The sequence below is a fragment of the Peromyscus maniculatus genome, chromosome 4 (assembly GCF_049852395.1).
Source record: "Peromyscus maniculatus bairdii isolate BWxNUB_F1_BW_parent chromosome 4, HU_Pman_BW_mat_3.1, whole genome shotgun sequence".
Classification (NCBI taxonomy): Eukaryota; Metazoa; Chordata; class Mammalia; order Rodentia; family Cricetidae; genus Peromyscus; species Peromyscus maniculatus.
Genome location: NC_134855.1, coordinates 99,093,759 through 99,119,824, shown reverse-complemented (window position 1 = coordinate 99,119,824; position 26,066 = coordinate 99,093,759). Strand labels below are relative to the sequence as shown.

The 26,066-nt window shown below is 53.4% G+C and overlaps 2 protein-coding genes across 6 annotated transcripts in view; one reads left to right on the top strand and one right to left on the bottom strand.

Annotated features, from left to right (window-relative positions):
• Nucleotides 1-1,981: 1,981 nt before the first annotated feature.
• Nucleotides 1,982-23,021, bottom strand: Map1a (microtubule associated protein 1A). Of its 3 annotated transcripts, none has more exons than XM_006994054.4 (7): nt 22,754-23,021; nt 21,768-21,869; nt 12,854-12,936; nt 12,505-12,645; nt 4,166-12,293; nt 3,638-3,858; nt 1,982-3,442 (listed from the first exon to the last, which is right to left on the bottom strand). In XM_006994054.4, the coding sequence occupies exons 1-7, from the start codon at nt 22,989-22,991 to the stop codon at nt 3,287-3,289; spliced, it is 9,069 nt and encodes a 3,022-aa protein (XP_006994116.3). In that variant the 5' UTR covers nt 22,992-23,021; the 3' UTR covers nt 1,982-3,286. The 3 variants fall into 3 exon arrangements, with proteins under 3 accessions (XP_006994116.3, XP_015843041.3, XP_015843042.3); XM_015987555.3 differs by having other exon boundaries at nt 3,638-3,855; XM_015987556.3 differs by lacking the exons at nt 21,768-21,869; nt 22,754-23,021 and adding an exon at nt 16,046-16,157.
• Tp53bp1 (tumor protein p53 binding protein 1) overlaps nt 22,268-26,066 on the top strand; it is a 95,374-nt gene continuing 91,575 nt past the window's right edge. The window contains exon 1 of one of the 3 annotated variants that reach the window (XM_042276051.2): nt 22,268-22,360. The gene's annotated coding sequence lies outside the window, so the exon portion shown is untranslated. Of the gene's footprint in view, nt 22,415-26,066 lie in introns of all 3 variants that reach the window. The other 2 variants (XM_076568570.1, XM_076568572.1) reach the window with 2 other exon arrangements.

Here is a 26,066-nt window from a genome sequence, read left to right as displayed (position 1 = left end):
GAAATGTCTGCAAAATAGAGTTCCCTTCTCACAAACATCTGTCATGGCCACTCACGGTTTAGGCTGGGCTTATGGGTATTTCCATATAATTGCCAAGTGCTCCCTCTGCCCTAGTCCTGTTCCTCTGGAGAGTGACTCTAGAGAAAAATAGATAATAGATTGCCATGCAACTTCAGAGTGACTACTTAGAATGCTCTGGGAGATTTGGATCAACCTATGAAGCTAGGCCTCCTTTGTCGAGAGGCTCTTAGGCTTAGAAGACGCTGTAGTAGAGAGAATCGAGTTCTATTTTAAGCAGTTAGCAGAGATCAATGTTGTACAGACATGAGCAAAGATTTAATATATATATATTATATATATATATATATATATATATAAACATATATATTTCTGTAGTTTGCCAGGGACAGACTGGCCAAAGATCAAACACTCCAGGGTCCCCAAAAGGTTTATCCTTCTATCATGTGTCTTTAGAACCGTATGTGATTATGAAGCTTTTCCCAAAGATCACGGATGGGAGTGGGTGTGGGTAATGCAGTCATTGGAGTCGGGGGCCGGAACATCGCAAAGTGCTCAATAAATAGTAAATATTGAGAACACTGGCATGGTGACGCCTTTGTGAACTCGATAATGAATATGTAAGCCAACTGTGTCTGTGACTGAATCAATCACAAACTATTGTAGTTGAGCAGGGATTGGCTTTAAAAATAGAGAAGTCTGGCATCTGAGTCCCTCTGACGGCAGTGGTCAGTCTACCATACCCAGTGTGTTTAATGAGCAGAGTGTTGGGCAGTGTGCTTGGAAAGAGACGTGAGCCCTGTGAAGCAGCAGAGGCTGCCCGCCTTCTCATTAGCTCCCGAGAAACACACCCTAATGTCTTACTCCAGTGCTTTGGAAGGAGGCTGACATGAAGAGGTGATGTCTGGTCTCTGCTCTGTTGACATCTTCACATTGGGAGAGCTCAGGACACTGGGAGGACTTGAATGTCCCTTTTCCATATACACATTTATGCCCTGACCACTCCTGACATACCTAAGACGACAGAGGGTTTTACTTGGAGGGGGGTAGATCTAGCTTTCACCCGTTAGACAGCAAATGGAAAGGCTCAGAGTTTTCTGGGGAAATACACGGACTGCTTTTGACCCCATAGAATGCAGATCCCATTCTCTAAATCAAATGTATATGCCCACATTTTAAAACCACTTTCAGATTGTTTTGTGTGTTTTAAATTTTTATTTGTTTTTGTTGTATGTGTGTGGGTGTTTTGCTTATATGCATGCCTGGTGCCCACAGAAGCCAGAAAAGGGTGTTGGAGTCACTGGAACTGGAGTTTTAGAGAATTGTAAGCTGCCATGTGGGTGCTGGCAATATGCTTCAGTCCTCGGGAAGAAGAGCCAGTGTTCTTAACCACTGAGCCACCCCTCCAGGCCCTTGTTTTTTTGTTTTTGTTTTTGAGACAAGGGCTGACTCACTATGTAGCTCAGGCTACCCTCAAACTCCTGATTCTCCTAACCACTACCCTGAATGTTAAGATCACTGGCATATTTTTTTTAATTTATTTATTTTATTTATTTATTTATTTTATTTTTTTATTTTTTTGGTTTTTCGAGACAGGGTTTCTCTGCGTAGCTTTGTGCCTTTCCTGGAGCTCACTTGGTAGCCCAGGCTGGCCTCGAACTCACAGAGATCCGCCTGGCTCTGCCTCCCGAGTGCTGGGATTAAAGGCGTGCGCCGCCACCACCCGGCAAGATCACTGGCATATTCCATCACACTCTGCTTCTTTGCAGAAATGATGCTGGTTCCCACATCTCTTCCTCCTTTTACCCATGCTGTGTCCTCTGGCTCCCCTGGGTCCTGAAATGGGTTTGAATAATCAAGAGTCTTCCGAGATAAATGAGAATGCTAACTGAAGCCGAGATGGAAACCAGGACAACTAAGTAATGTACGGAGTCTGGAGAAGCCTAAGCAGCACTACACCGTCTGCCATGAACTTGATTTATTGTTAGACTTGAAGGTGGCTCTGTTACAGCAGCTGGGGACTGTAGCAGGGAAGTGTGGGGAGGAGCAGAGCACAGCAGAGGGGGGAGGGAGCTAGGGAGAACATGGGGTGGGCTCCTTTTGATTTCCCATCGGCTGGGCGAAGAAAGCAGACCTCAGGGACTACCAGCATCTGGGTTTCTCAGTCCAGCAGGGTCTAGCAGGGCTGCTCACTGGCTTGCCTGGGGCGAGGTCCTGTCCTGTAGTAGAATGCTCAGCCTGTCTTGACTTCACTCTGGAGGAGTTCAGCTATAGCTCCTGCGCTTCCTCTCTTCTTTCCCCTCCTCCCCCATTTCCCCCAAGTTCTCTAGACCGGCCTCCACCTCCCAGAACCTCTGCCCAAGAGTGTGGGTTTAGAGAGGCAGCCAGCGTTCCCATTTCAGCTGCAGGATGGTCGAGGATTGGAATGTTGGGGGAGTCACAGATGGCAGTCAGGCAGTGGCTTATTTTTAACCCTTAACACACCAGGCCATAGCAGATGACCACATGCAGAGAAGCCAAGCAGGGGATGAGAAGGGATCAGGACTGTTGGAATGGGGTGGGCAAAGACTAGATGATCAGGGAGCTTGGGGGGATTGGGGTTGGGGCTCTCCTTGCCCTTTGTGCTGCCCAGGTGGCCTGGTCTGGGCACAGCCCTAGGTCGGAAATGGTATGAAGCCGGGGCTGGGAGATGAGATCCTTTTTCCTGTCCTTAGTTCTTGGTCTAAAGAGCTTCAAGTTTTGGATTGAGACATTCAGATATTGAGGGAAGCAGAGACAGTATAGCAGCCACCCAGGCCCCTGCTGGGACCCAGACCGTGGTGGCTAGGGCATGGGAGATGGAGGAAAGGGTGCAGCTCTGGGCACCTTACTAACAGTGGCCTTCCCTACATCATATAAATGATTGGCAATCCTTTCTGGCATGCCAAATAAATAACGAGGTTCGGGGACGGGGGTGTTACCTCCCTCCACGAGGATGGAGTGTGCTCACCGAAACCCATCCTCCTCATCCAAGACCAGTATTTGCCAGTGCCCGGAGAGGGTTTCAGGTGACCGTTCAGAATTTCATATCATCCCCCCATTACCTTTGGTTTTGAGACCCCAGGAACAGATGAGGGGAAGGACAGTACCTCCCACGTAGCCCAAGTCCTCACAACATGACCTTGCCCCCCTACCGACCTCCATTTCCCTCAACCCCAAAGGACTCAGCAGTAGCCATTCTCTAACGAGCTAGAGGAGTGGATCCTGGGGGGAGGGAGGGCGGGTCTACTCAGAACTCAATCTTGCAGGCTGGAAAGGACTCGTCCTGCATCACCACGGTGCTGCTGCTAGCCAGGACCAGGACGTTCAGCTGCTGCTGTTGCTCATGCGTCTGCTGGTACCACTCACGAGTCACCTCTGTGTCATGAGTGGGGATCAGAGTCACCTAAGAGGAAGAAGAAAACATGCCCGAGGTGAGAATGTGAAGGAAGGAAATTGAAGGGGAAGGACTGCCGGATGGTCTCATAGATGAGCCTGCTGCCATGGGAAGGACCTTGTCCTTTGGTGAATAGGGCTGTCCTCCTGTCGCCTCTGACAGAGCTTTGACCAGAATCCTGCCTTTGTGTCTCTTGCTACTCACCTGAAGGTTCTCCCCCCACTGGGCCTTGCCTTCCAGCAGGGCATCCAGCACAGCCCGGCTTGGCTCGCCATTGGCAGGGTCGTTCCCACTGACCACATAGTAGGATGCACGCACTCGGCGGAAGAAGTCCAGATCAGCAGTCTTACCACTGCAGTGATTTGGAATATAGGCAAGATCCACGTACACAGGAGGGCCAGAGCCACCCTTGGAGCCCAAGGCTGCTGTAGAGACAAGCAGAATGCATTGTTTAAAAAAAAAAGAGCCCAGTGGTGCTGATGCACACCTTTAGTCCCAGCACTCGGAGGCAGAGGCAGGCAGGCGGATCTCAGTGTGTCTCAGTATGTCCAAGGCCAGCCTGGTCTACAAAGTGAGTTCCAGGACAGCCAGGACTACACAGAGAAACCCTGTCTCGAAAAAACAAAGAATATTTGGTCACCTCCCCACTTTCTTGAACAGCTAGAGCCTTTAGCTAGCCCATACCTGCTCCAACCCACCGTATTCCCATTCCCACTTTCCTGAAATACTCACTGGATCCTGCCTTGAGTCCATTGACTAAGCCTTTGGACATGGGACTATGTCCATCCTTTTCTTCCGCTGTGACCTGGCTTGAAGTGCTGCGTGGTCGGGGCAGGGCCCGAGATGTTCGGTCTACAGGCCCTTTACCAGGGGTAGGTGACCGTTTTCCCCGAATATCCAGACGCCGTGCAGGAGATGCGGGCTTGGCCCGGCTGGGGGCCCTCCGCCCCAATCGCCCCTGCACCTTCTCCTTTTCACGTAGTCTCTCAACTCTCCCGGACTCTGAGCTGAGCCCCTCGGGGTCAGCCATGCAAACATCTGGTCGGGGAGGGGAGGGGCGGGGGTCTGGCTGGGGAACTGGCGGTGGGTCGTGGCCAGGCCTGGGGTGGTGAGTTCCACTAACTCCCCCAGCTTTGTCCACAGGCAAGAAGTCCCCATCTTCATCCGAGTCGAGGGCTGCCTCAGCTGTGATGGACGGACACTCCTCAGTTTCTGGTGGGACATCAGAATCTGACTGTGAGGAGCCCGAGTCACTGGCTGATGTGGGGGGTGTCTCATCAGCCATAGGGCACGGGCCCCCTGTGGACCCTGGCCTCCCTGCCCGGCGCCGCCCGCCTTTCCCTACCAGCCGGGCTTCTTCTGTTGAAAGGTCACTGTCATCTGTGGATGGGGGCAGGGGTGGGTTCAGGAAGGAGGGAGAAAGCTCCCCGCAGTGGGGGCGGGGCTCTGTAGCACATCCCTGAGGTCCAGCCTCCACTTCAGGAGAAAGACTGCAGGGCGGGCCCCCGGAGCTCTTCCCAGGACGCAGCAGCGGCTCGGAAGAGAGAAGTGTGTCCGGCCGCGAGCTCCTCTCGGCTCCCTCGGGCCAGGACCCTCGTTCCCAAGCAGAGCAGGCCTCAGCAGCCTCTTCTTTTTCTGCCTTGGCTGTGGCGAACCCTGGGAGACTGGGCCTGTTTTCTGCTAGGCCGTTGGCTGCATGATCTCCAGAGGGGCTCTGGAAGGGGCTTGGCTTCTTGGTGAGTTCCCCTGAGCACTCCAGGCGGCAGGGCAGCGTACCATCATCCATGTCTCCAGGCAGGCTTGGAGCTGGAGCTGGAGCCAAGTCCAATGAGGAGGATAAAGGTGCTGGGCTCAGGGGAGCGAGGTCCCAGAGGCTGTGGGCAGCTGGCTCCGTTCCTGGGCCCAGTTCACCAGCGCCCTGTTCAACGGCCCCTAAGCCAGGAGGAAAGCGTTCAGCCACACTTGAAATGACAGGTGTGGTGGCCTCAGAAGAGGACCCTTCCGACAGGGCTGGTGAGGCAGGTCGCGGCAGATTGGAGAGGAGCGGGGCCCCTGGGGAGCTGGGTGATGGGAGCTGGGGTAGTGAGGAATCCAGGCTGGGTGCCTTGGTCACTTCCAGGTACTCGTCATGTCGGGTTCGGGTCGGAGTTCCTGGAACCAGGGCTAGTGCTCGGTCCCCAGAGAAGGCAAGGGAGCCACAGGGTGCAGAACGGGGTTCAGCTGGAGAGGGCAGCTGAGGGGGAGCGGGTTGCAAGGAGGAGAAGCCGAAGGCTGAAGCAGGGAAGTCCAGACTTGGCCGGGTAGGTCCTAGGTGTGAGTCTGAGGAAGGGCTGGTATGTGCCTCAGTTTCAGGCCACATTGAGGGGTGGCCCACAGGCATGGGGTGACGGGGGCTTGGGGACTGGGCCTCTTTCTCCGGCTGTTCCCGAGCCCCCTTCTCCAGGTCTGAGTCACTGGTGTCATCCCAGTGACCTCGGCACGGTTCTCTTGGGGATGGGGTCCTCCTGTTTGGGCTACAGCTCACTGTGCTTCCATTGGGAGGGGGGCTTGGGTCTTTGCTCAGGGAGACCGGGGCACGGGGCGGCACCGCCGGCGGGCTGAGGCTGGGCTCCACGTTGGGCCCTGGCTCGGGTTCTTGCCTGGGAGGTCCCGTGGGCCCGGCCAGAGCTGCATAGCTGAAGGCTGAAGTGTCAGATTGGAGGCTTTTGGGCGAGACAGGAGAGGAAGACTCCTTCTCTGCAGATGTATTCCGGCCAGCAGCCTCCTCCTTGCTTGAGAGGCTTGGGAGCCAGTCCCCAGATGCCCCCAATGGGGGCTCGCGAGTGGGGCAAGCAGGGCCCAGCCCGGTAAGCATCATCTGCTCATAGATGTCTGCATACTGAAAGCTTCTCTCGTCAGGATAGGGTGTGGGCTCCCTCTGCTCTGGTTCCGTCTGTTCGGTATCTCTGGCCGTGGGGCCCTCACCAGCCTCTGGGGCCTTCGAACTGTAGGGGCTGCAGTCGGGAGCCCCTGTTCCGCCCTCTCCTTCCCGTCCCCCTTCAGCTTTCCGATAGTCCTTCCCCAGCGGGGAGTACGGCCCGCCTTCCAACTCAGCTGCCCCCTCTTGCACTGCGGCCACCACACTGTCATACTCTGCCATGCCCCAGGAGAAGGGCGCAGGAGCATGTGGTTCTGGGGCAGGTGTCGGGGGAGCTGGAGCTGGAGAGAGGGGTGCAGGAGGCAGGGGTCTATCCTTAGGTACCCATGGTGGGATCTCAGCTAGCCATGAAGGGGTGGTAGGTTCATTCCTTGTGGGTGGTACTGGCTTAGTGTCTGGGACAGGGCTTTCTTGTCCTGGGGCTGGAGGGACCCTCTGTCCGGTCATCTCAGGTGGGGAGGCTGGAGGAGAGATGATCTCAAAGGGAGAGCGAGTCAGCTTGTCATCTTCCTCTGGCGGCAGGCCAACTGGCGACTCTGCAAGCCAGCGCTCCACCTCCAGGCCCTTCTGTGGCAGGGGATCTTGGAAATCCTTGAAATCTGAGGCCCAGGGACTCCGGGGAGTGTGCTGCAGAGAGGTCACCTCTTGTTCATCTGCCCCCTCATCGAGAAAAGTACTTTCACGTTCCTCACAGTACCGTGAACGGGCTCCTTGGCCATCTAGCTCATGGGGGAACCAGACCTTCCTCTCCCCGCTTAGCTCCCTCCAGTATGCATCCTGCTGCAGGGCCATGTCCCTGTCCCTCCAATACCTAACTTCTTGCTCGGGAGACTTGCCTTCCCAGGCTGGAACAGGCTCTTTCTGTTCTCCGACTGGCTCTCCTCGGGTTGGGGATGTGTCTCGCCATCCCTGGACCACATCCTGCTCCTTCCAGTATTTTTCTTCCTGCTCTCGGGCCTTGCCCTCCTGTACGGGGCTCTCGTCCAGCCCCAGTGTCCTGGTCTTCTCCAGAGCATCTTCATCCTTCTGTTCCACAGCCGTGGCCTTTTCTGGAGCCTTTTGGTCAAGGATTGTCTCTTTGGGTGTTGTGGTTTTATCTTCCAGGCAAGAGCCCCTTTGTCCCTGAGCTTTATCCTCTTCTTTTAGGGTCCCGTCTTTCTGTTCAGCAGCCCTCATGTCTTGGTCCAGGGTACCACCCTTCTTTCCTGGGGCCCAGTCTCTTAGTTCTGAGGCCAGGACTGTCTCTCCTGAGGCCTCTTCCTTCTCTTCATTAGCTTTGCTTTTCTGTTCAGGGGTTCTGTCTGTCTGTGTTGGTTCAGGGGTACTGCCCTCTGGAGCCCTGTCTTTCTGTCCTAAGGGTCTATCTTTCTCTTCTGGGGTCTTGTCTTTTTGTTTTGAATCTCTGTGCTCCTGTTCTCTGTCCTCTGGTTCCGTGGCCTGGGTCTGTGGCAGGGCTGTGCCCTTTTGTTCTGAGGCCTTGTCCTTCTCTGCTGGGGCCTGGTCCTTCTGTTCTAAGTCTTTGTCTTTGGGTTCTAGAGCCTTGGTCAGCCCTACGGCTGCATCCTTTTGGTCCGAGTCTCTGCCCTTCTGTTCTGAAGTCTTACCCAGCTGTCCTCCAGGCTGGTCCTTCTCATCCAGAGCCTTGTCTGTCAGAAGCATGACCGAGTCCTGCTGGACAACGGCAGCCTTCTCCTGCAGAACTCTGTCCTTCTGGTGTAGGATTTCACCCTTCTGCTTGAGTTCCTCTTCCTTCTGCGCAGAAGTTCTGTCTTTTAACCCTGGAGCTTTACCTTCCCACTCCATGGCAAGGTCCTCCATGGCGGGGCTTGACAAAGACTCGGGACTCTTGGTGAGGGAGCTGTCAGATGTCCTAAGGGCATCTGTTGGATGTTCACCAGAGCCTGTGACCTCCCCGGGTGAGTGTTTCCTGTCGCCTAACAGTGCAGAGTGAGAGAAAGGACTTCCAGGTAATTTCCCAGCAGGGCTCTCATCTGTGACATCCGCCTCTCCAGCAGTCTCATCTGTGAGAGGCGACACTGTGCCTACGCGGGACTCTGGAACTGACCCAGGAGCTGGGTGGCGAGAGGTGTCTTCAGCCTTCACCAGAGGCCCCTTTTCCTCCCTTCCTAGGCTTAGTTCTCCAAACTGGAGGGTACCAAGGCCTTCTGGAGAGAGCTGCTTAGACGAGATATCCAGAGAAGTCTCCTTGCTAGGACTCTCTTCTGAGAAAGACAGTGACTGAGTGTCCTCTGGAGATACCATTGGCCAAAGGTCTTTGTGCAGATGCTGCTCTTTCGGGCTGCGGGGAGACCTGGGGGTGGCCTCTTGTTTGGCAGTGTCTGGGGAGACCACACTGAGGACAGACAGGGACTCTGCATCTTCAGGGGAAAGGCTTTGATCGGTAGACCGAAGTGCCTCATCTCCCCGAGGCTCACGGTGTTCTTCAAGCGGTGCGCTCGCCTCTCTAGGAAGGGCTTCTTCTGCTCCTGGTGTGGAACCTGCCTCTCGAGTCTCAAACACTATTGCTTTGTCTTGCTCGGGCAACAGCTGAATGGTGCAGCCAGTCTGACCCCCGACAAGGTCAACAGGGGCATCCTGGGCTTGGGGACTCCTGGGAAGAGATGCTCTCCCCTCTTCTAGTACGCCCTCTTCAGGCCCTGGCTTGACCGTCTGCTCTTCGGCGTCCTCCTTGCCCACCCCTGGAGTATGCTTTGTGTCTCCCCAGGAGTCTTCTTGAAAGTCTTGAGGCTCAGACTTCTCTTCCACCGGGGACTGATGGAAGGGTGTGTGGGTAGCGCTGGGGGGGCCAGACGGCGGAGGAGACGCCATCTTGACTGTGCTGTCGTCCGGGCTGAGGCACCTTTCCTCCGCTTCGCCGAGGGCTGGTTCCCCTGGATGGAGGGCATGTCCAGGGGCTCCAAACACGGCAGCATACTGACTGGGAAGTTTCTCAGACGTTGTTACTCTTGACTTCTCTTCCTTTTCCACAGCTTTCTCCCCGGGCAGGCCTCTCCCCACAGCTTTCTCCCCTTTCTTCTCCGACTCCCCGGTCACAGAGATCTCCTCACAGGGTGGGGACTTGAAGCCCTTATCTTCTTCCAGTGAAGACGTGGGTGAGATGGTTCCAGCTGATGGCACGTAGTCCAAGCCCTGAGTGGCTTCAGTGCGGGAGGAGGGGATACTTGTGACTGTGTCGAGCAACAGAGAGCTCTTGCCTGTCTCCTCTGTCTGGGGAGCTGTGAGTGAAGCCACAGATTGGTCCTCAGCCACCGACGTGGCAAAGGAAGAGAGTTTGTCACACTCGGTGATTGATGTAGCTGAAGACACATGTTCCTCTTCGGCCAAAGGGGCAGCCACCATATTGGGAGGGTAGGTGAGTTCAGGTTCAGGTGCCCCATAAGTTTTGCTTGGGGTGGCAGGATCAAGGCTATCTGCGGGCTGGCTGGCTTCAAAGGGGCCAGGACCTTCAGGCCCAGAGAGCTCATAGGTACTTGTAGGAAATCTGGGTTGGGCTGCGCGTTCCTCTGGCTCATCATGGATCTCCTCATCTGAGATAGTCTGTTCTGTCTCTGAGTAGCCAGGGATTGTCTCGTCCTGAATGTAAGAGACGTGCTCAGTGGCCCCTGCAGGCGTGGCCAAGCTGCTGAGGAATGATGAGGTCTCCTTCTCAGGCGCCTTGCCCTGAAATCCCAGTTCCCGGCCCCCAGGAGCCTCTCTGCTCTTTGGGATTACCTTTAGAGCTTCCTGCATATGTTTTTGATAAAAACTCTCAGCTTTCGTCTCTTCCTCATCCTCATCTGAAGGGTGACCCTCCTCCATTTCTTCTAACTCAGCCTTTTCTATCACATCCTCCTTCACCTCGGGTTCACTTTCCTCCCTGGCCTCAGCGCTCTCCGGGACCTTCTCAGATTCCCTCTGCTGCTTTTCCTCCCAGGGTTCTTTCTCTGTCTCAGCTCCCGAGTCTGGGCCCCTGTTCTTGGTCCCTTTGTCCTCAAGAAAGTCTGGGACAACCTCCTTCTCCTTTATCACGTGTTCTTCTTGATCCCGCCCTGGGACAGAGGGATGTCTTTCCTGGATGGCTGGGCTTGGGTGTCCCTGCTCTGTAGCATCTCCAGGAAGTGGTTTCTCACCTAGTCCTGCCTCCCTTTGTTCAGCCAGCAAAGCTCTCTCCTCACACTTCAGCTCCTCAAAGTCCTGTGTAAGGTCCTCTGGTGAGGACAAGGCCAGCTCTCTGTGCCCACTGCCAGTTGGGAGTGCTGGGGGCCCCCTCTGGGCGGGGGGTGTCCGGGGCTCAGAAGAGAGCTCTTTCTCCCCGCGGGCAGCTCGGCCTTTGTCCGTCTTGACTCTCCCAGGGGCCTTGGCTTTATAGAGGGTCTTGCGGACCTCGGGGGTGAAAGGCTTCAGGTCTGGTTTGGAGAATTTCTTTACTTCCGGTTTGGTGTCTTTCCTCTTCTCGTCCTTCTTGGCGTCCTTTTTCTCTTCCTTCCTCCCTTCCTCCTTCTTGAGTTCCTTCCTTTCCTTCTTGATCTCCTTCTTCTCCTTGTCCTTTTTCTCCTCCAGCTTTGATATCTTTTCTCTCAGGTGCTTCTTCCCCACTTTGTCTTTGATCAGCTTCCGCTTCTCGGCCTTCAGTGCTTCGCTGGACTCTGTCCTCACCCTCTCGGGCTTGGAGGGCTTTTCTGGGGGCTTCTCCGACGCGTCTTTTGCTTTCTTTTCTGTCTTGGCTAACTCCTTGGCCAGCTCTGAGCGGGCCTCCTTGGCTCCCTCTTCCAACACTTCCTCGCGTTTGGCCAGCTTGCTCACCGCCGTCTTGGGAGCAGCTCTGAGGCTCTCCTTGCTGTCGGCCCGATGTTTGATTTTGCTGGGTTTCAAGTTGGCAGGCACAGCCCCAGCAGCCAGGTCCTTCTGTGTGGCCACGGGGTAGCGCAGGAAGTCCAGGTGCCGAAGCTTTTCCAAGCCCTCCAAGATCTTGTTCTGGGGAGCATTTCCTGGGAAAAGCACGCGCACAATCTTCTCAGTAGGGTTGGCTGGGAGCCAGACCACCAGAGCGGTGATGGAGGTCAGGTAGGGGACAGAGATCTCTGCCTCCTTCCCATTGGCCAGCACAATACCTGTCTTGGCTTTACTATTACCCGCCCACTTCTGCATGAGGAACTGCATCTCCTTACTGTCCTTGACAGGGTTGAGGACGTACATGTCCAGCCGACCCACACCCATTTTGTGGAAGAGGGTCAGCGGCTCAATGGTGTTGCTGACTACACGATACAGAGGCTCGGCTTGGATGCCTAGGCGGTTTAGGTGCTGGAGAGTGAGACAGGCCTCCTCGATGCTGCGCTTGGCCTTCCGGGAGGCGTCCGGCAGCCGAAGCTTATCGGGCACATTGAAGAACACCACTCCAAGCTCAGGCGAGATGAGGTTCTTCACCCAGTCACTGTAGCTGCTGGAGCCCTGGGACTGCTCCTCCTCCAGCTCTGCCACTTTGCGCTGCAGGAGCCCGTTGATGCCCGGCAGATTGTCAGCCCCGATGTGGGTGAGCAGCACGGAGTCGATGCGGTCCAGATGCCGCACCAGCTTCCAGAAGCAGGACTTGCGATCGGAACCACCATCCACCAGGATGTTAAAACCATTGACAGCAAAGAGGGCAGAGTCCCCACGGCCACCAGGAAAGATGTAACAGCAAGGCTTGGAGAGCTTGAGGAAGCCTCCTGAGGTTGGGGGTTCAAGCAGGTCAAAAGGGGAGGGCACATCCACCGTCTCAGAGACATACTCGGAGAACTCAGCCACACCATCCATGGTGGGTAACACAGGCTCAGGATTTAGCTGGAGGTGCAAGGTCTCTTGGGAACTGGACAGACCCAGGTGGCTCCAATCACCCTCCCCTAAGCAGGAAACGGTGAGGAAAGCCTGGATCCCGGGGTCTCTATTGCTGAGCAATTGGGCAATCTAGAGGAGCGGAGACAGAAGCCGATCAGGTCATCGGGGTTGTCTTTGTCTGACTCAGATTCAGCCCCCTAATCTTGCCTGTTTCTGAGGTAAATGCCTGACAGGGATTCCTGTCAGGGTTCCTGATGGTCAAATAATAATCCTTGTCTTTCTCACCACAATTTAAATCCTGCCCCTTGTCCCCTTCTCAGACACTCAGTAGGAAGCTTACCTCAGGACTGTGAAGGACCCGGGCAAAGTTTTGGTAGGAGTAGGTGCCACTCTGGAGGATAAGGTCTCCCTCAGGCTCTAGAGTTTGCCCACTCAAGATTAGGAGTTTGTGAGCTGATGGATTACTAAGAAGATGGTGAACCTGAAATGGGAGGACAGATTGGTCACAGATTTGGGAGACCCAGGGGAAGGCACTGAAAACCCCGGTCCCCACTTTAGTAATATATGGACATGTTTCTCACTGGGATGCCCCGGAGTGGGGCTGAGGATTATGTCAGCTGGGAGAGCAGACGAGACTGTAGTGACCTTGCAAAGGATAGGTTGTAGCAAGGCATCAGCCCTGCCCTTACCTCTGAGCTGATGCTGTCTGCACTGGGGTTGACTAGGATGATGGTCTCTAGGATCTCACTCTGGTGGCAGAGGGTCCTCTGGCCTGAGGGAGAGACGCAGGCATTTGTATTGAGATTAGTAGGCACTAACTTAAAATGAGAAGTACTGTAAGGGGCAGGAGAGGAAAAAACAAATGATCAGAAAACGGAGTATAGGGGAAACTGGGTCCTGGTTAGCCTTAAACCCAGCCATCCAGGCTACCACTAAGTAAGGTCCAGGAACTGCCTCCTCTAGCCCCTCCTTTCAGGATTTCTCCCTCCCCTCCCCCACACTAGCTGACTTCTCCCTTTCCTCCGTCTGCCACACCCTCTGCTGCCCAGGCCCTGCCCCTTTGCCCAGACTGCCCTGTTGACAAGAAGCTTTTGTCCCTCTGGAGCACTAAGTTCCTGGTGCTGCCTGGGGAATGGGGGGGGGGGCAGGCGGGGGCGGGGGTTCAGCTGGAGGGAGGGCTCCTGGGATGACAGTCTTTACTGAGCTTTCTCTGCCTTTGCCCTTGGCCGGTAGAGGAGACAGTAGCTTCCATCTCTAGAGATTTCCCCATCCTTTCCACACCCACTGCCCCGTCCAAGGACAGAAGTCCTGTTCCAGAAGATTTGGGAGACATGTGTCAACTTGGTTCTTGGAGCTTTATAATTCAAGGATAGAGAGTTGTAACTTGCAATTCTGTTTTCTGACTGCCAAACCCAAGTGTTTCACACTCCCTCTCCTGTCTCACCTTCACGTGCCCAGGCTGCAGAGTCGCCTAGCACACTGCCCGTCCCACTTATCCCTCATGAACATTTCTTGTCTCCTCCGGTGGATGTTGGAAGGAAGTGGTTGGGTTGGTTCAAAGACAAGAAACAGGGCCAGTGGTGTTTTCTGCCAAGCCTGACAGCCGAGTTTGATCCCCAGGACTGAGGTGGGGAGAGAACCAACCACCTCCTGCAAGCTGTCCTTTGACGTGCACGCGCCCCAAAAATAAAAACAACAGCAAGCTGGGCATGGTGGTGAACACCTTTAATCGGAAGGCAAAGGTGGGTGGATTTCTGTGAATTCAAGGCTAGCTAAGTTCATCCAGGACATCCAGAGCTACATAGAGAATTCTGTTCCAAAACACCAAACCATTCCAGCACTGGGGAGGCAGAGGCAGGCGGATCTTTGTGAGTTTGAGGCCAGCCTGGTCTACAGAGTGAGATCCAGGAAAGGCGCAAAGCTACACAGAGAAACCCTGTCTCGGGGAAGGAAAAAAAAAAAAAACAACAAAAAACACCACTACTACCACCAACAACAATAACAACAAAGAAGTCGAGAGTCAATGCTCAAGATGGGGATGGAGAACGATGATGTCCCCAGATCCTCTCCCCAGTACTGTTCCTCCAGCCTCCCACAAAACACCAAGCAGGGAAAGTAAAGGGAGTGCTGGGTGAAACAGATTGCAGAAGGATGCAACCTCGCAGGCTCACCTAAGGGCCTCCTCCACCTCATCCCACTTGCAGCCACCATAGGGTTAACCTTAGAGACTGAGCATCAAACAGCAGGAGGATACTGGGGGGCTGTAAATGCAGCTGTGGGAAGACCAAGGGTGCTGGAGACTCAAAGCCTGTACCAGGCACCTTGGGTCCAAGAGGAGTTCAAGGGTCCTCTTCTATGAACTTGGGGATCGAGGGATACATTAAGGTCACTTCCGAGGATGAGCACCACCTCAGAGGCAGGCAGGGGCAGGACTTAAGCGGCTAGGGATGTCAACATCATTTGCCAGTCTTAAGTAGTTCAGATTTAGGAAAGCCAGGACTCCCCCAACACAAACAAGGTCACACTTTCAATTTAGGTGGAACAGAAAGAGATTTCCTCTCCAGCGACGATCTCCACTCCAGCAGCTTCATGGTCCCCAGTGTATCCTCACGAGACCTCTGATCCCACTTCCTGTCCTGACACAAGACCCCAGCCCTGGCCCCGGGAGCAAGTCCATTATGTCCCCAATCCCTCCTCAGGCCGAGGGGACAGCCTCGTTTCTATTTCTGCTCCCCAGCTCTTCCGATGAAGGGAACTGCCTTGTTTTTCCTTTATCTTCGCAGAGGGCTCTCTTAAGAGGCTGGGGGCACTTCCCGTGACCAGTGCTAGGGTCGGGGGTGGGCTTCGGGTGTGAAGCTGAGTGGGCAGGAGGGCAGGTGTCTCCGCGGCGAGGCGGAAGGGGGTTGCTCCGGCAGGCAGCTGCAGTTTTGCCGCAGTGTGTGAGTGTGTGTGAGTGTGCGCGCTGAGCTCAGCCTCCAGCTCCGCCCCCACCCCCCACCCCAGCATGACAAAGTCATTTTCTTGGCTGCCTCTGCATGGGGGTGGGGGGTGGGGATGGGGGTGCACACAGAGAGGGAGAAGGAACTGGCTTCTCGGTCGAAGAGCCCCCATCTTGGGAAGAAAAGCACAGATGAGGTGAGGGTGGGGCCGAGACGGGGAACCCGTGGGGTTGACAGGACCCGGAATGCAGGGCAGCTGCAGGAGAGAGAGCCAGTGCTCTCCAGCTCCTGAGCGGGCCTCGGAGAGGCCACAAAGGGGGGCTTAGAGCCCTAAGCTCAAGCTGGCCACAGGGAATAGGGTGAGGGGAGGCAAAAACAAACCCGTTAGCCTGTGAGCAGGCACATGCCACGTCTTAGTGACCCATTCCTCCTTTCTCTCCCAGAGCGCTACCCACCTTCCCTTACTTGGCAAAAACTCATCCTGCTTGCCCTACTCATCCCAGAATAGGAGCGGCTGACCAGTGTAGTAGCTGATAACCCAAGGACCCTCCCAGAAGATACATTCCATAACAGCCCCCTTCCTCTCAGAGTCTTCTGTGTCTCCTCAAAGACATAGCCCCCAAATGCCTTCTATGCCCTGGCTGCCAGGCAAAGCCTGTGGCACCACCCTCTGTTACTGCCTCTCAGCTGATGGTCCCCACCCCCACCTAGTACAGAGGTGGACTGTCACAGCCCCTGTTGGAGCCACTGGCTCTGGATCCAGGCTGAATCCCCGTCAGTAATGTTCACCTCTTCTCTCCGTCTCAGGCAGGCAGCCTTCCCACCAGGCTAGCCTAGGTCCAGATGCACAGATTTACAAGGTATCAGCTGCTCCCCATCCCCAGTCCCGAGGACAGCACCCCCATCCCTCTGCCATGATTTGCCTTCCTGTTAGGCTCTTACCCTGGGATGTAGGAGGGAGCCCCTCATGGAGGCATCGGCGCGGCTGGCTCCGGCCTTAGCCGGGTGGCTTCAGGGAAGAGTCTGCAGCACTAGGGGTGGGAGTGAGGGGGGGCTGCTTGCCGGGGAGGGCGGTGCCAGGGCGGGGAAGAGGGGCTGGTCTGTGACGAGGTACTGGAGACTTAACTGTTTCTTGGCCTGCACAATGTCAGCATCCTGGTGCTTCTGCTTGGCTACGGGGAAGGGGAGGAATCTAAGGGGTTGCCTAGCAGTTCAGAGGGCCAGACCCATCTCTCCTGCAGCTCTGAGGACCTTCTCCCCAAATCCTGTTTAGTTAATAAATACCCTCTCAGCATCAACCAAAGGACCAAAGCCTCATGCACTGGGGCACCGAGCCAGCTATAGGAGGCAAGGGTAGCAGGGACCCTCCCCCTTCCTCTTAGAAACCATCTGCTGCCTCTCCCCTCAGATGGACCCAGAGAGTGACCTTCAGTCACTGCAAGAACAGGAGACAGAGGCTGGGGGGCCGTGAATGGAGGGGAGCGGTGTGGTGGTGGTGAGTGATGTGGTGAGCTGGACCCTGTCCTGACCACATCAATAGAAAACTGGGGAGGACAAAAATGCGTCTCATTTTAGATTGGAGGATAGTGTGAAATTCTGGAGCAGACATAGTCCCCAATCCACTGGGGTGGGGCACAGGGACCCTGGGAGCTGCACGCAGGCCCGTGCTAATGCAGCATGGCTGCACCCACACAAGCAGCAGCTTCCCTGTCCTGGCTGTCAGGAGGCAGTCTCTGAAGGGTAAGGGAGGCTTCTGCCTTTCAGGGAAGGACCTAGGATCATCGCCCGGAGTCCGGGCTCAGGCAGAGCTTTCTTGCTATAGACCAGTCTAATATAAACTACTCTTTCAGTTAGAAATGATCTGTAGGGTGTTTGGGTCTGGACTCCTCCTTGTCGCTTTGCTCTGTCTGTCTGTCTTGATCTTGAACCTTCTTATGTTGACCTTGTGCCCTTATCTCAACCTCTGCCTCGGACTCAGCTAAGTGCTCCAGGATTCGAAGGGAAGATCCGGAGAGCTGGAGCCAACACTCATTTTGCCCTGTGATGTTCATACTCTTACATCCCTGGCCTCTCCTCATTAACCCTCCCTGGGTGTGGTCATCTCCTTCCTCCCACTCACTGGCCAGCCCCAGCCCCACCCTTGCTCCAGGCTGCCAAGGACTGCTTTTGAAGGTCAGAGAAGCCAAAATAGTCTCTGCTCTCAGCAACCCCCAACCCCCTTAAGCTACAGCCAGAGGAGAGGAGTAGCTGAGTCACCAGTACTCTGGGGAACAGGGGGAACAGAAGGAGAAGAACCCTTGCTCAGATCCGGGATGCAAAGCAGCAACATGGCCAGATCCCCATTTGGATAGGAGAGGCCATCTGTATAGATACACACTGTGTAAACCAGGCTCAGTCCTGAGCATCATGGAGTAGTACCCATCCCTTCCGCAACTTCAATGCTCTCATTTCATCCTGCCTCCACCTCCTGTCTCCTCTCTGCTTTTGAGGGCTCACTCAGTGTTGGGGGGCACTTTAGTAGACATTGGGCTTGAGAACAAATTTCCCAACTGAAAACAGAATCCACCCTTGCTCTAAGCCACACCCCCGACACCCCATCTTGTACCCGGTCACAGTTGGTTCTCCTTCTCTCCCCATCTCTACGCAGCCGCTTGTGAGTGACCCCTTGACCCTTAATTCGACTCTCCTGCAGTGAAATGGTGTGAAAGAGGCTTGAGCAGCCCTCAGTTTCACACCTGATGCCACTTTCTGAAGCACACCACTAGACAAGTCAGTTAGTCTCAGGGTTTGCTTTCTGGACTAGCAAATGGGTATATTAGCTCCATCCTTCAGCCACGCTGTGAGGACTGACTTCATCTGAAAGAGTTCTCTTCCTCCCTAGAATCCTAACTTTGCGATGCACAAACATGACTGAACATTTCTCTCTTTGTGGAAGATTTCAGGATGAGTACCCTAAACCAGAATCCCAGACTAGACTAGTACTGGGGTAAACTCAGTAAACTGGGATAAATCTCAGGCAAACCCCCAACTGGAGATGCTTACAGAATGAGGCTTGACTTCTACTCTTTTCTCTCTGCCTTCCCACTTCAGATAACAGTGTAAACCTCTAAATCAGGATCCTCTGAGCACATGAATAGAAAGAGTCAGACAGAGGACTCAGGGGTTCTCAGCTTTCCACTCTCCACCCCTTGTACCTCTTTACAGCTCCAGAGCTGGGGTCTCAGGTAGCCCAGACTGGTCATGGACTTGCTATGTAGTCAAGGATGATCCTTTGCCTCTACCTCCCCAATGTTGGGATTATAGGACTGCACCACCACACCAGGCTAGCCCGTGCTTCTTCAAGTCTTAGAATATCAATCCTCCCTTTTTTAATTTTATTTTTATTTATTTATTTTGTTTTTAGAGACAGGGTTTCTCTGTGTAGTTTTGGTGCCTGTCCTGGATCTTGCTCTGTAGACCAGGCTGGCCTCGAACTCACAGAGATCCACCGCCACCCAGCCAACCCTCCCTTTCTTATAGGAGTTCAACAGTAGACATATTGACACTCAGTAGAGATGTGTCAGTGTGTCGGCCCACCATTCCCTATCCCTATTCCCTGTGGGTCTGGGACCTTCTGCCTGTTAGGTGGGCGCTCTGCCACTGAGTTGCACGTTAGGTGATCACTTTACTGCCAAGCTGCCTGTTAGGTGGGCACTCTACTGCTGAGCTGCATGTTAGGTGGGCACTCTACTGCTGAGTTGCATGAGCGGCAGGTTAGGTGGGCACTCTACCACTGAGATGCATGAGCTGCATGTTAGGTGGGCACTCTGCTGCTGAGCTGCATGTTAGGTGTGCACTCTACCGCTGAGATGCATGAGCTGCATGTTAGGTGGGCACTCTACCGCTGAGCTGCATGAGCTGCAGGTTAGGTGGGCACTCTACCGCTGAGATGCATGAGCTGCATGTTAGGTGGGCACTCTACCGCTGAGTTGCATGAGCTGCAGGTTAGGTGGGCACTCTACTGCTGAGTTGCATGAGCTGCCTGTTAGGTGGGCACTCTACCGCTGAGATGCATGAGCTGCATGTTAGGTGTGCACTCTACCGCTGAGATGCATGAGCTGCATGTTAGGTGGGCACTCTGCTGCTGAGCTGCATGTTAGGTGTGCACTCTACCGCTGAGATGCATGAGCTGCATGTTAGGTGGGCACTCTACCGCTGAGCTGCACCCCAGGCCTTAAGCTAAGTTTTCGATTATCCTAGGTTTTTCTAAGTTAAGTGTTAAAAATGCTTAGAAGCTTCAGGGATTTTTAGGGGAAGAATAGAAGCTATAAAGGAAGGCCCCAAATCTCTGCTGAAGAGCACATGGTATGAGAACTACCCTTTAAAGCTTTTTACCAGACTTGACCACTAGAAGGAGCTGGGCCACTGACTATCCCGGGTCTCTTTTTTTCTGTATGTGTGTGGGGGCGGGACTGTAAATGTAGAGAGGGTGAGCCCTAGTGGAAACGGGGCACTCTTCCTGTCACTCAAGATATATTTTGTTCCTTCATTATTTTGGCCTAGAGTGTGAAGAAATGGCGGTCCCCCCAAGGAGCAGGCCAAAAAGGTCAAGCCAGGGGCCTTTAGTGTATCTCCTTGAGCTGCACCCAGCTCCTGGTGACTTTAGCCTCGGCAATCACAAGAGGCTGAAGGAGGAGGCAGTGTCTGTCCGCAGCTGCTCTGGGCAGACGTGTGCAAGGACAGCTGACAGACAAGCCAGCAGGGTGGGGCCATGGCTGCCTGAAGCTCTGCGGGTTGTTATTATTTTTTGCTTTTTCTTTTTTTCCCCCAGGAAATTCTCCACTGTTCTCCAAGGACAGAGGCAACCATGAAAATGTCTAAACCTAAATCAAAATGTATGCTAAAAGTCAGCCTTACTTTTGGGTGGATGGCCCCAAGTCTCTTGAGGACATCATAGCAAAATTCTGAAGCGTTCAGTAGGTGTTTCTATACCGACGCTCGTTTCCAAGAAGTGCCTGAGAAGGCATCTCCCTGCAAACCACTGCCCAAGCATTTCCTTCATCTTAATCTGAAGAATAGCTAAGGATTTTGTCTTAAGTTCCATTCGTTTCTTACATTGCTTAAAGTCTTTATGGCCAAAAGGACAAGGCTAGAGCATTTGGTGTGAATTCCTAATAAAAAACAACCCCAAACATCAGTAATGAGTTTAATCCCCTGCCATCCCTTTATTCAGTCTTGCTTCTAGGAGCTTTGAGTGATATAGTCTCTTTGGTCACTGGGAATAGTGGGGGACATCATGATATGGGTAATTCTCAACAGAAGGGAATCTCAAAAGAGTAAGTGGCTAGTTTGACAGGAAGCCAGTCCATGAGGAAGATTCCAGCCTCACACTTTTTTTTTTTTTTTTTTTGTTTTTTTTTGTTTTTTTCGAGACAGGGTTTCTCTGTGTAGCTTTGCGCCTTTCCTGGAACTCACTTGGTAGCCCAGGCTGACCTCGAACTCACAAAGATCCACCTGGCTCTGCCTCCCGAGTGCTGGGATTAAAGGCGTGCGCTACCACCGCCCGGCTTCACACTTTTTTTAAGTTGCTGCACACATTCTGAGTATAATGGAGCTTTGCTCATGTTAGCCTAGTTTCCTCCAGCTTCTCAGCAGCTCACGAGAAATGATCAGTGAGGGAATGACCAAAGATCCGCCAGACTGGAGACGCAGAAAGAGGTGACTTTCTACTGTACTAGACTGTTGAGAATTATTGACATATGAATTCTGTCACTCGGTGGCAATGACTATGAGCCTAACAGAATTCACATTCTATAAAACTCCATGGAAGCAGGTCTGGTGATGCATGCCTACAGTCCTAGCACTCAGGAGGTAGAGACAGGATCACAGGTTTGATACCACCCTAGACTATATGTCAAGTCAAGGTCAGCTCAGACTACATAGTGAGACCCTGTTTTTTGAAAAAAGAAAGTTGCATGGATTGGTGTGTCAACATTTACAATAATCCAACCACACGTCCAACACCTTTATCAAGGGATGTAGGACGTCATGTACTCAGTAGACATCGGCCATAGAATGATAATTCCTAAAGTCTTATCTCACACTTCTAGACTATTTCTCCTACTCAGCAGAAATGATCCCAGAACCAAGCCTCAAGAAATCCAGAGCCCTTTGCCCCAGCCTTGATCTGATGGTGCTGATCTGCTCAGCCTTAGAGAGCAGCATTCTGCTCGCTCTGCAGAGCTGCTGGCTAAGTGAAGAGGAAACGGAAATGCGTCCTGAAGGGTGGGCTGTGAGAAACACGGGTCTGGGATGTTGAGCGAGGCACTCTGGGGTGTGCATAAGGGGGAACAGGGAGGCTGGGGGAAGCAGAAAGGGGGACATGGAAGAAAAGCCTGGGTTTTTGCCTGAAAGTGACCTGAGCACTTTCTTAGCAGCTCTTGTCATCTGCTGTGTACAAATAATGCTCTTCTTGGAAAAATTATGTTCTGACATCATATCATGTGTTTGAAGAGTGCACTGGGAATGTCTGGATAGCTGTGGAGCCATTAAAAAAAAACAAACCCTCCCACCCTCCCTTCTCCCCTGCTCAAACCTCCCACGAGGCCAGTTCTGCCCTGGATACTGGACCCCTCCTCTTCCAGCCCACACCCGAAGGACTGAGACAAAGGACCCTAGTCCTAACCTTTGACCTCTGAGGAGAAGTGAGCTAGGTGCCGGGTAATGAAGAGTCTCAACTGTTGGTTCAAGTCAAAGGAGGATAAGTCAATGTTCCAGGAGAGAATCCCTGTGAAAGAAAAGAAAAGAGAGGGTTCTAGGCAAAGTCATCTGGTGGGACTGCCGAGAGCGCTGTCAAGCTCCTGGAAGAGGAGCGGCGAGGAAGGTAACACCTCTAAGGAGGGTAGCTAGCACTTCTAGGTATCTCACACCTGCCTTTTCCCCTTTGTGGGAGCCAGAGGGCAAAGAGCAGAGTTTAGACCGAGTTTGGTAATACATGAGCTTGCAGTTTTTGTTTTATTTTGCAAGGCTGTCCAGTTATTGTAGAAGCGACACCCAAGGGTCTATTCCCATGTACTGTTGGTTTTCATAATGATTCCTCCAGCGAGATTAGATTCTCGATTCTCTTCCTATGCCCCCCCTCCCTTACCTCCACCCCTCGGAGGAGGCTCGCTTCCACCCGCAGGTGGCTCCGCAGCACTGCGCCACAGGCAGAGCTGAGGGAGGTGAGCGGAGGAGCCACGAAGGTCACTCTCTCCACTTGGCTGCCAGCATTCAGAGGTTTGTGATGTGTACCCTGCGTTCAGAAAGCTCCCCTAAAGAAGAAACTGTAAGGTAGGGACATGGGCTTTTCAGGGTCTGGCGAGGACTTTCCGACGTCTGGTCGAGGCACTGCGGGAAAGGGGTGTGACCAGAGGGACTCCAGGGTCTGCCCGGAGCTCTTGCTGCTCCGGGAGACTGCGGAACGGCACGGGGTTTTCGGGAAGAACGGGCAAGCGAGATGTTGGCAGCTCGAGAGGACACAGATGCATGGAAGACATGCAGGTGACAGGGGCACAGGTCTCGAGAAGTGCACATAGAAATGGAGGCTACAGAAGTGTGCACTGGGAGATGAATGCAGATGGCGGAAAGGCACGGATGGAGTGCTGCGGGACAGCCAGGACAGCGGCTCACCTTGTTCAAGGTGGGCCCGCACGGCCCTCAGCTGACTTTCTGTTCCGATATCGCCGATCACGATGAGCAAGGAGTATTTCCGCAGATCCCAGCGCGCTGCGGCCACCGCGGCACCGGCCTCGCTCAGAGGCTCCGCGGGGTTCTGAGCCGGCGATGCGCCGGGGCTCCGGAGCCCCAGCTCCCGAGTTGTCTCCATGGCAACGCTGCCAGGCCGCGCAGTCCGGGCCTCGGTCGCCATGGAAACTCCCGCGGAGTGCTAGGCTGGCTGCGTCCGCTGCGGGGAGAGTGCGCGCGGTTCTTAAAGGCCGGCGGCAGGAGCAGCTCATTGGCCATTGCCTGTCTGGGGGCGGAGCCAAAGCGCCGCATGGGCGGGGCCGGGATGCAGTAGCTGTGGCTCTGCGCACCGCTCTGTGATGGAGTGGCAGCTGCAGTCATCCACCTGCAGTTTTCCAGATCCAAGTTTTCCCCTCCGACTTGGGCTAGGGTAGGGGCTCTGCAGGACCCAGCAGAGGGCGGAGTCCACGGCCTCCGCGCCGGAACAGCATCTAGTTAAAATGGGTCTGTGATGAGCACTGTGTAGCAGTTCCGCAGCCTAGCCTGAACCGTGGGGAGCCATCTTGCCCCTGGCTCGGAGTCTCTATAGTGGTCTCTATCTGGGTGTTATCGTTGTCTGGATTTTTTTTTTCTTTTCCCCCTTTGTTACCTGCTAGGGTCTAGGTCGCCAACCTGGGTTTCCCTGTCCTTGCCCCTAGCTCTGGGCGTGGTCAGGCGGGTTGCGCAGTATTGAAGGGGACAGGATGACCTTCCTGCCCTGAGTCCCTAGTGAGTTGTTTTTCCAAGGATAGTGGTTGGCTAGTCTCCATCTCTAGTGAGTGCAGTGAGCTCAGACTGCAGCATGGAGGTTTTCAGCAAAACCCAGGAAAGAACTTCCCAACTACTAGTGATGGCGACACAGCGAATAACCTTAGGAGGCGGTGCGGTTACTGTGCAGAACTGAATTAATATTCTCTCTCTTTCCCTCTCCCTCTCTCCATCTCTCGCTCCCCTCCCCTTGCCACCACCCCGATTCCTCAGTGTCTCCACCACTACAGCATCTCCTATCCTGGTTAATTCTGTTGTATGTATCGGACAGAAGAGCTGTCTCTAGGCTCCAGCAACACTTGCTTTTTCTTCCATTTACCTTGCACTTTGGAGATGGTAGAAGAAAACAGGGCTGGGGAGATGGTTCAGTCGGTGAAGCATTACCCTTGCAAGCATGAGGACCTCAGTTCAGATTCTCAGAACCCTAAAGAGCCAGGCACAGTGGTGTGTGCTTGTAATCCCAGAGATGGTGAGGTGGGAGGGAGAGACCGCTGGGTCCCTGGAAGCTTGCTGGACAGCTAGCCTAGCCTACCGGGTGAAGTTCCAGGCCAATGAGAGACCCTGCCATATTAAACAAAGAAGTAGAGGATGTCTGAGGAACAACACTCCAAGCTGTCCTATCACACTCACATGCACACACATGAAATCCCACTCCCCACAAAGATAGAAAAGAGTGATAATACCTGATACAACAAGGCTGCCACTGAGCCATGCTCTGGTTGTTAAGTATCTCACAGAAAATCCTGGCCCTATCATGAAACATATTATAGCTAACCAGCCAGTCCATACTGTACATATTTTAGACATGGCTGTGAAAATCCTTTTTGTAGCAGAGACAGGAAAACAATACTGTCAGGATATCAGGTGGTAGGGTGCCTCTTCACACACCCCACCCGTTGCAGATCTGAATCTGAAAAAGGGCTTGGAAAAACGTGCAGTCCTTTTCTACTACAATCATAAAGAGTTGCACATGAAGCAGGGAGCCAGAATGGATTGTGGGGAGAGGAAGGGAACAGTTTCCATAGCAACTGTAGAGATGAGGCTTTTAACTAGCAAAGGGTCTCTGTCTAAGGGACAGCAGCAGCTAAGTACAGTCTGCTTCCAGTAAGTCTCCCAGAGATTAGACAGTAGATACAAATAGTACAGGAGGAATCACACATAGATGAGATGGTAGGGGCAGAAATGTAGGACTCTGATTTCAGACCCTGCTAGAATCAAGTCTTAGTAGTTATGGCTGCAAATGCAGCCTGTGATGATGTGTTCTGGATAAGTAAGTAGTCAGCGAGTCCCTTTGCCAAAGGCAGACAATGTCATAGAAAGATTGGCTCCATGTATCTCTTCATCATCCTCTTCTGGGTGATGTTTCCATTACCATCATTATAGCATCAGAAAATGTTTGCAAAGCTGGGTGGAGTGGTGGGGGTGTGTCTGTTGATCCCACCACACAGGAAGACAAGGCAGGAGGATGGTTAGAGTCAAGGCCAGACTGGGCTACATAGTGAGACCCTGTCTCAAACAAGCAAAATTCCATCAGTTTTTCAAGACAGGGTTTCTACGTGTAGTTTTGGTGCCTGTCCTGGATCTTGCTCTGTAGACCAGGCTGGCCTCGAACTCACAGAGATCCACTTGGCTCTGCCTCCTGAGTGCTGGGATTAAAAGCATGCGCCACCACTGCCCAGCCAACAAGAATATATTTTAAATGTTAAATTATACATATAACATTTGCACCAAGTGCTCTGTAAAGAAAGCTGCAGTGTTTTTGCATGTATGCACCAGATTTTTTTCTTTTTGAAATGGTCTTCCTATATAGCCCTGGCTTGAATGAACCCACTATGTAGACTAGGCTGGCCTCAAACTCAGAGATTTACCTGTCTCTGCTTCCTGAGTGCTGGGATTAAAGGTGTGCTCCAAGATGTCTGGGCAGGTTTTTTTCTTTTTTTTCAATTGTGTGTGTGTGTGTGTGTGTGTGTGTGTGTGCGCGTGCGCGCGAGCGCGAGGCCCTCCCCCACAAAAAAAACACCAACAACTAAAAAAAGTGTTATTATAGGTGGTTGTGAGCTGCCTAGTGTGGATGCTGGGAACGAACCCTGGTCCTCTGCAAGAGCAACAATCATTCTTAACCACTGAGTCATCTCTCCAGCCCCTATACCCCAGAATTAATTGCTTAATTACTTAATTATTTATTTATTTATTTTCAAGACAGGTTTTCTCTGTGTAACAGCTCTGGCTGTCCTAGAACTCACTTTGTAGACCAGGCTGACTTCAAACTCACAGAGATCCCCTGTCTCTGCCTCCTGAGTGCTGGGATTAAAGGCATGTGCTGCCCACCACCCAGCTGCCCCAGGATTTAGAATGACAGAAAACATATATGGGAAATACTTAGAAAGCTAAATAAAGAAGAGCAGGGTTTGGTGGCACACATCTGTCATCCCAGCGCTTGGGAGTTAGGAAC

Excerpts from the sequence above, each read along its gene's own strand:
- Map1a (XM_006994054.4), bottom strand. The coding sequence starts at position 22,991 with ATGGCGACCGAGGCCCGGACTGCGCGGCCTGGCAGCGTTGCCATGGAG. Across the intron at positions 21,870-22,753 it reads GCGGGCCCACCTTGAACAAG|GGATTCTCTCCTGGAACATT; the intron begins GTGAGCCGCTGT and ends TTTCTTTCACAG. Across the intron at positions 12,294-12,504 it reads GGGTCCTTCACAGTCCTGAG|ATTGCCCAATTGCTCAGCAA; the intron begins GTAAGCTTCCTA and ends CCGCTCCTCTAG.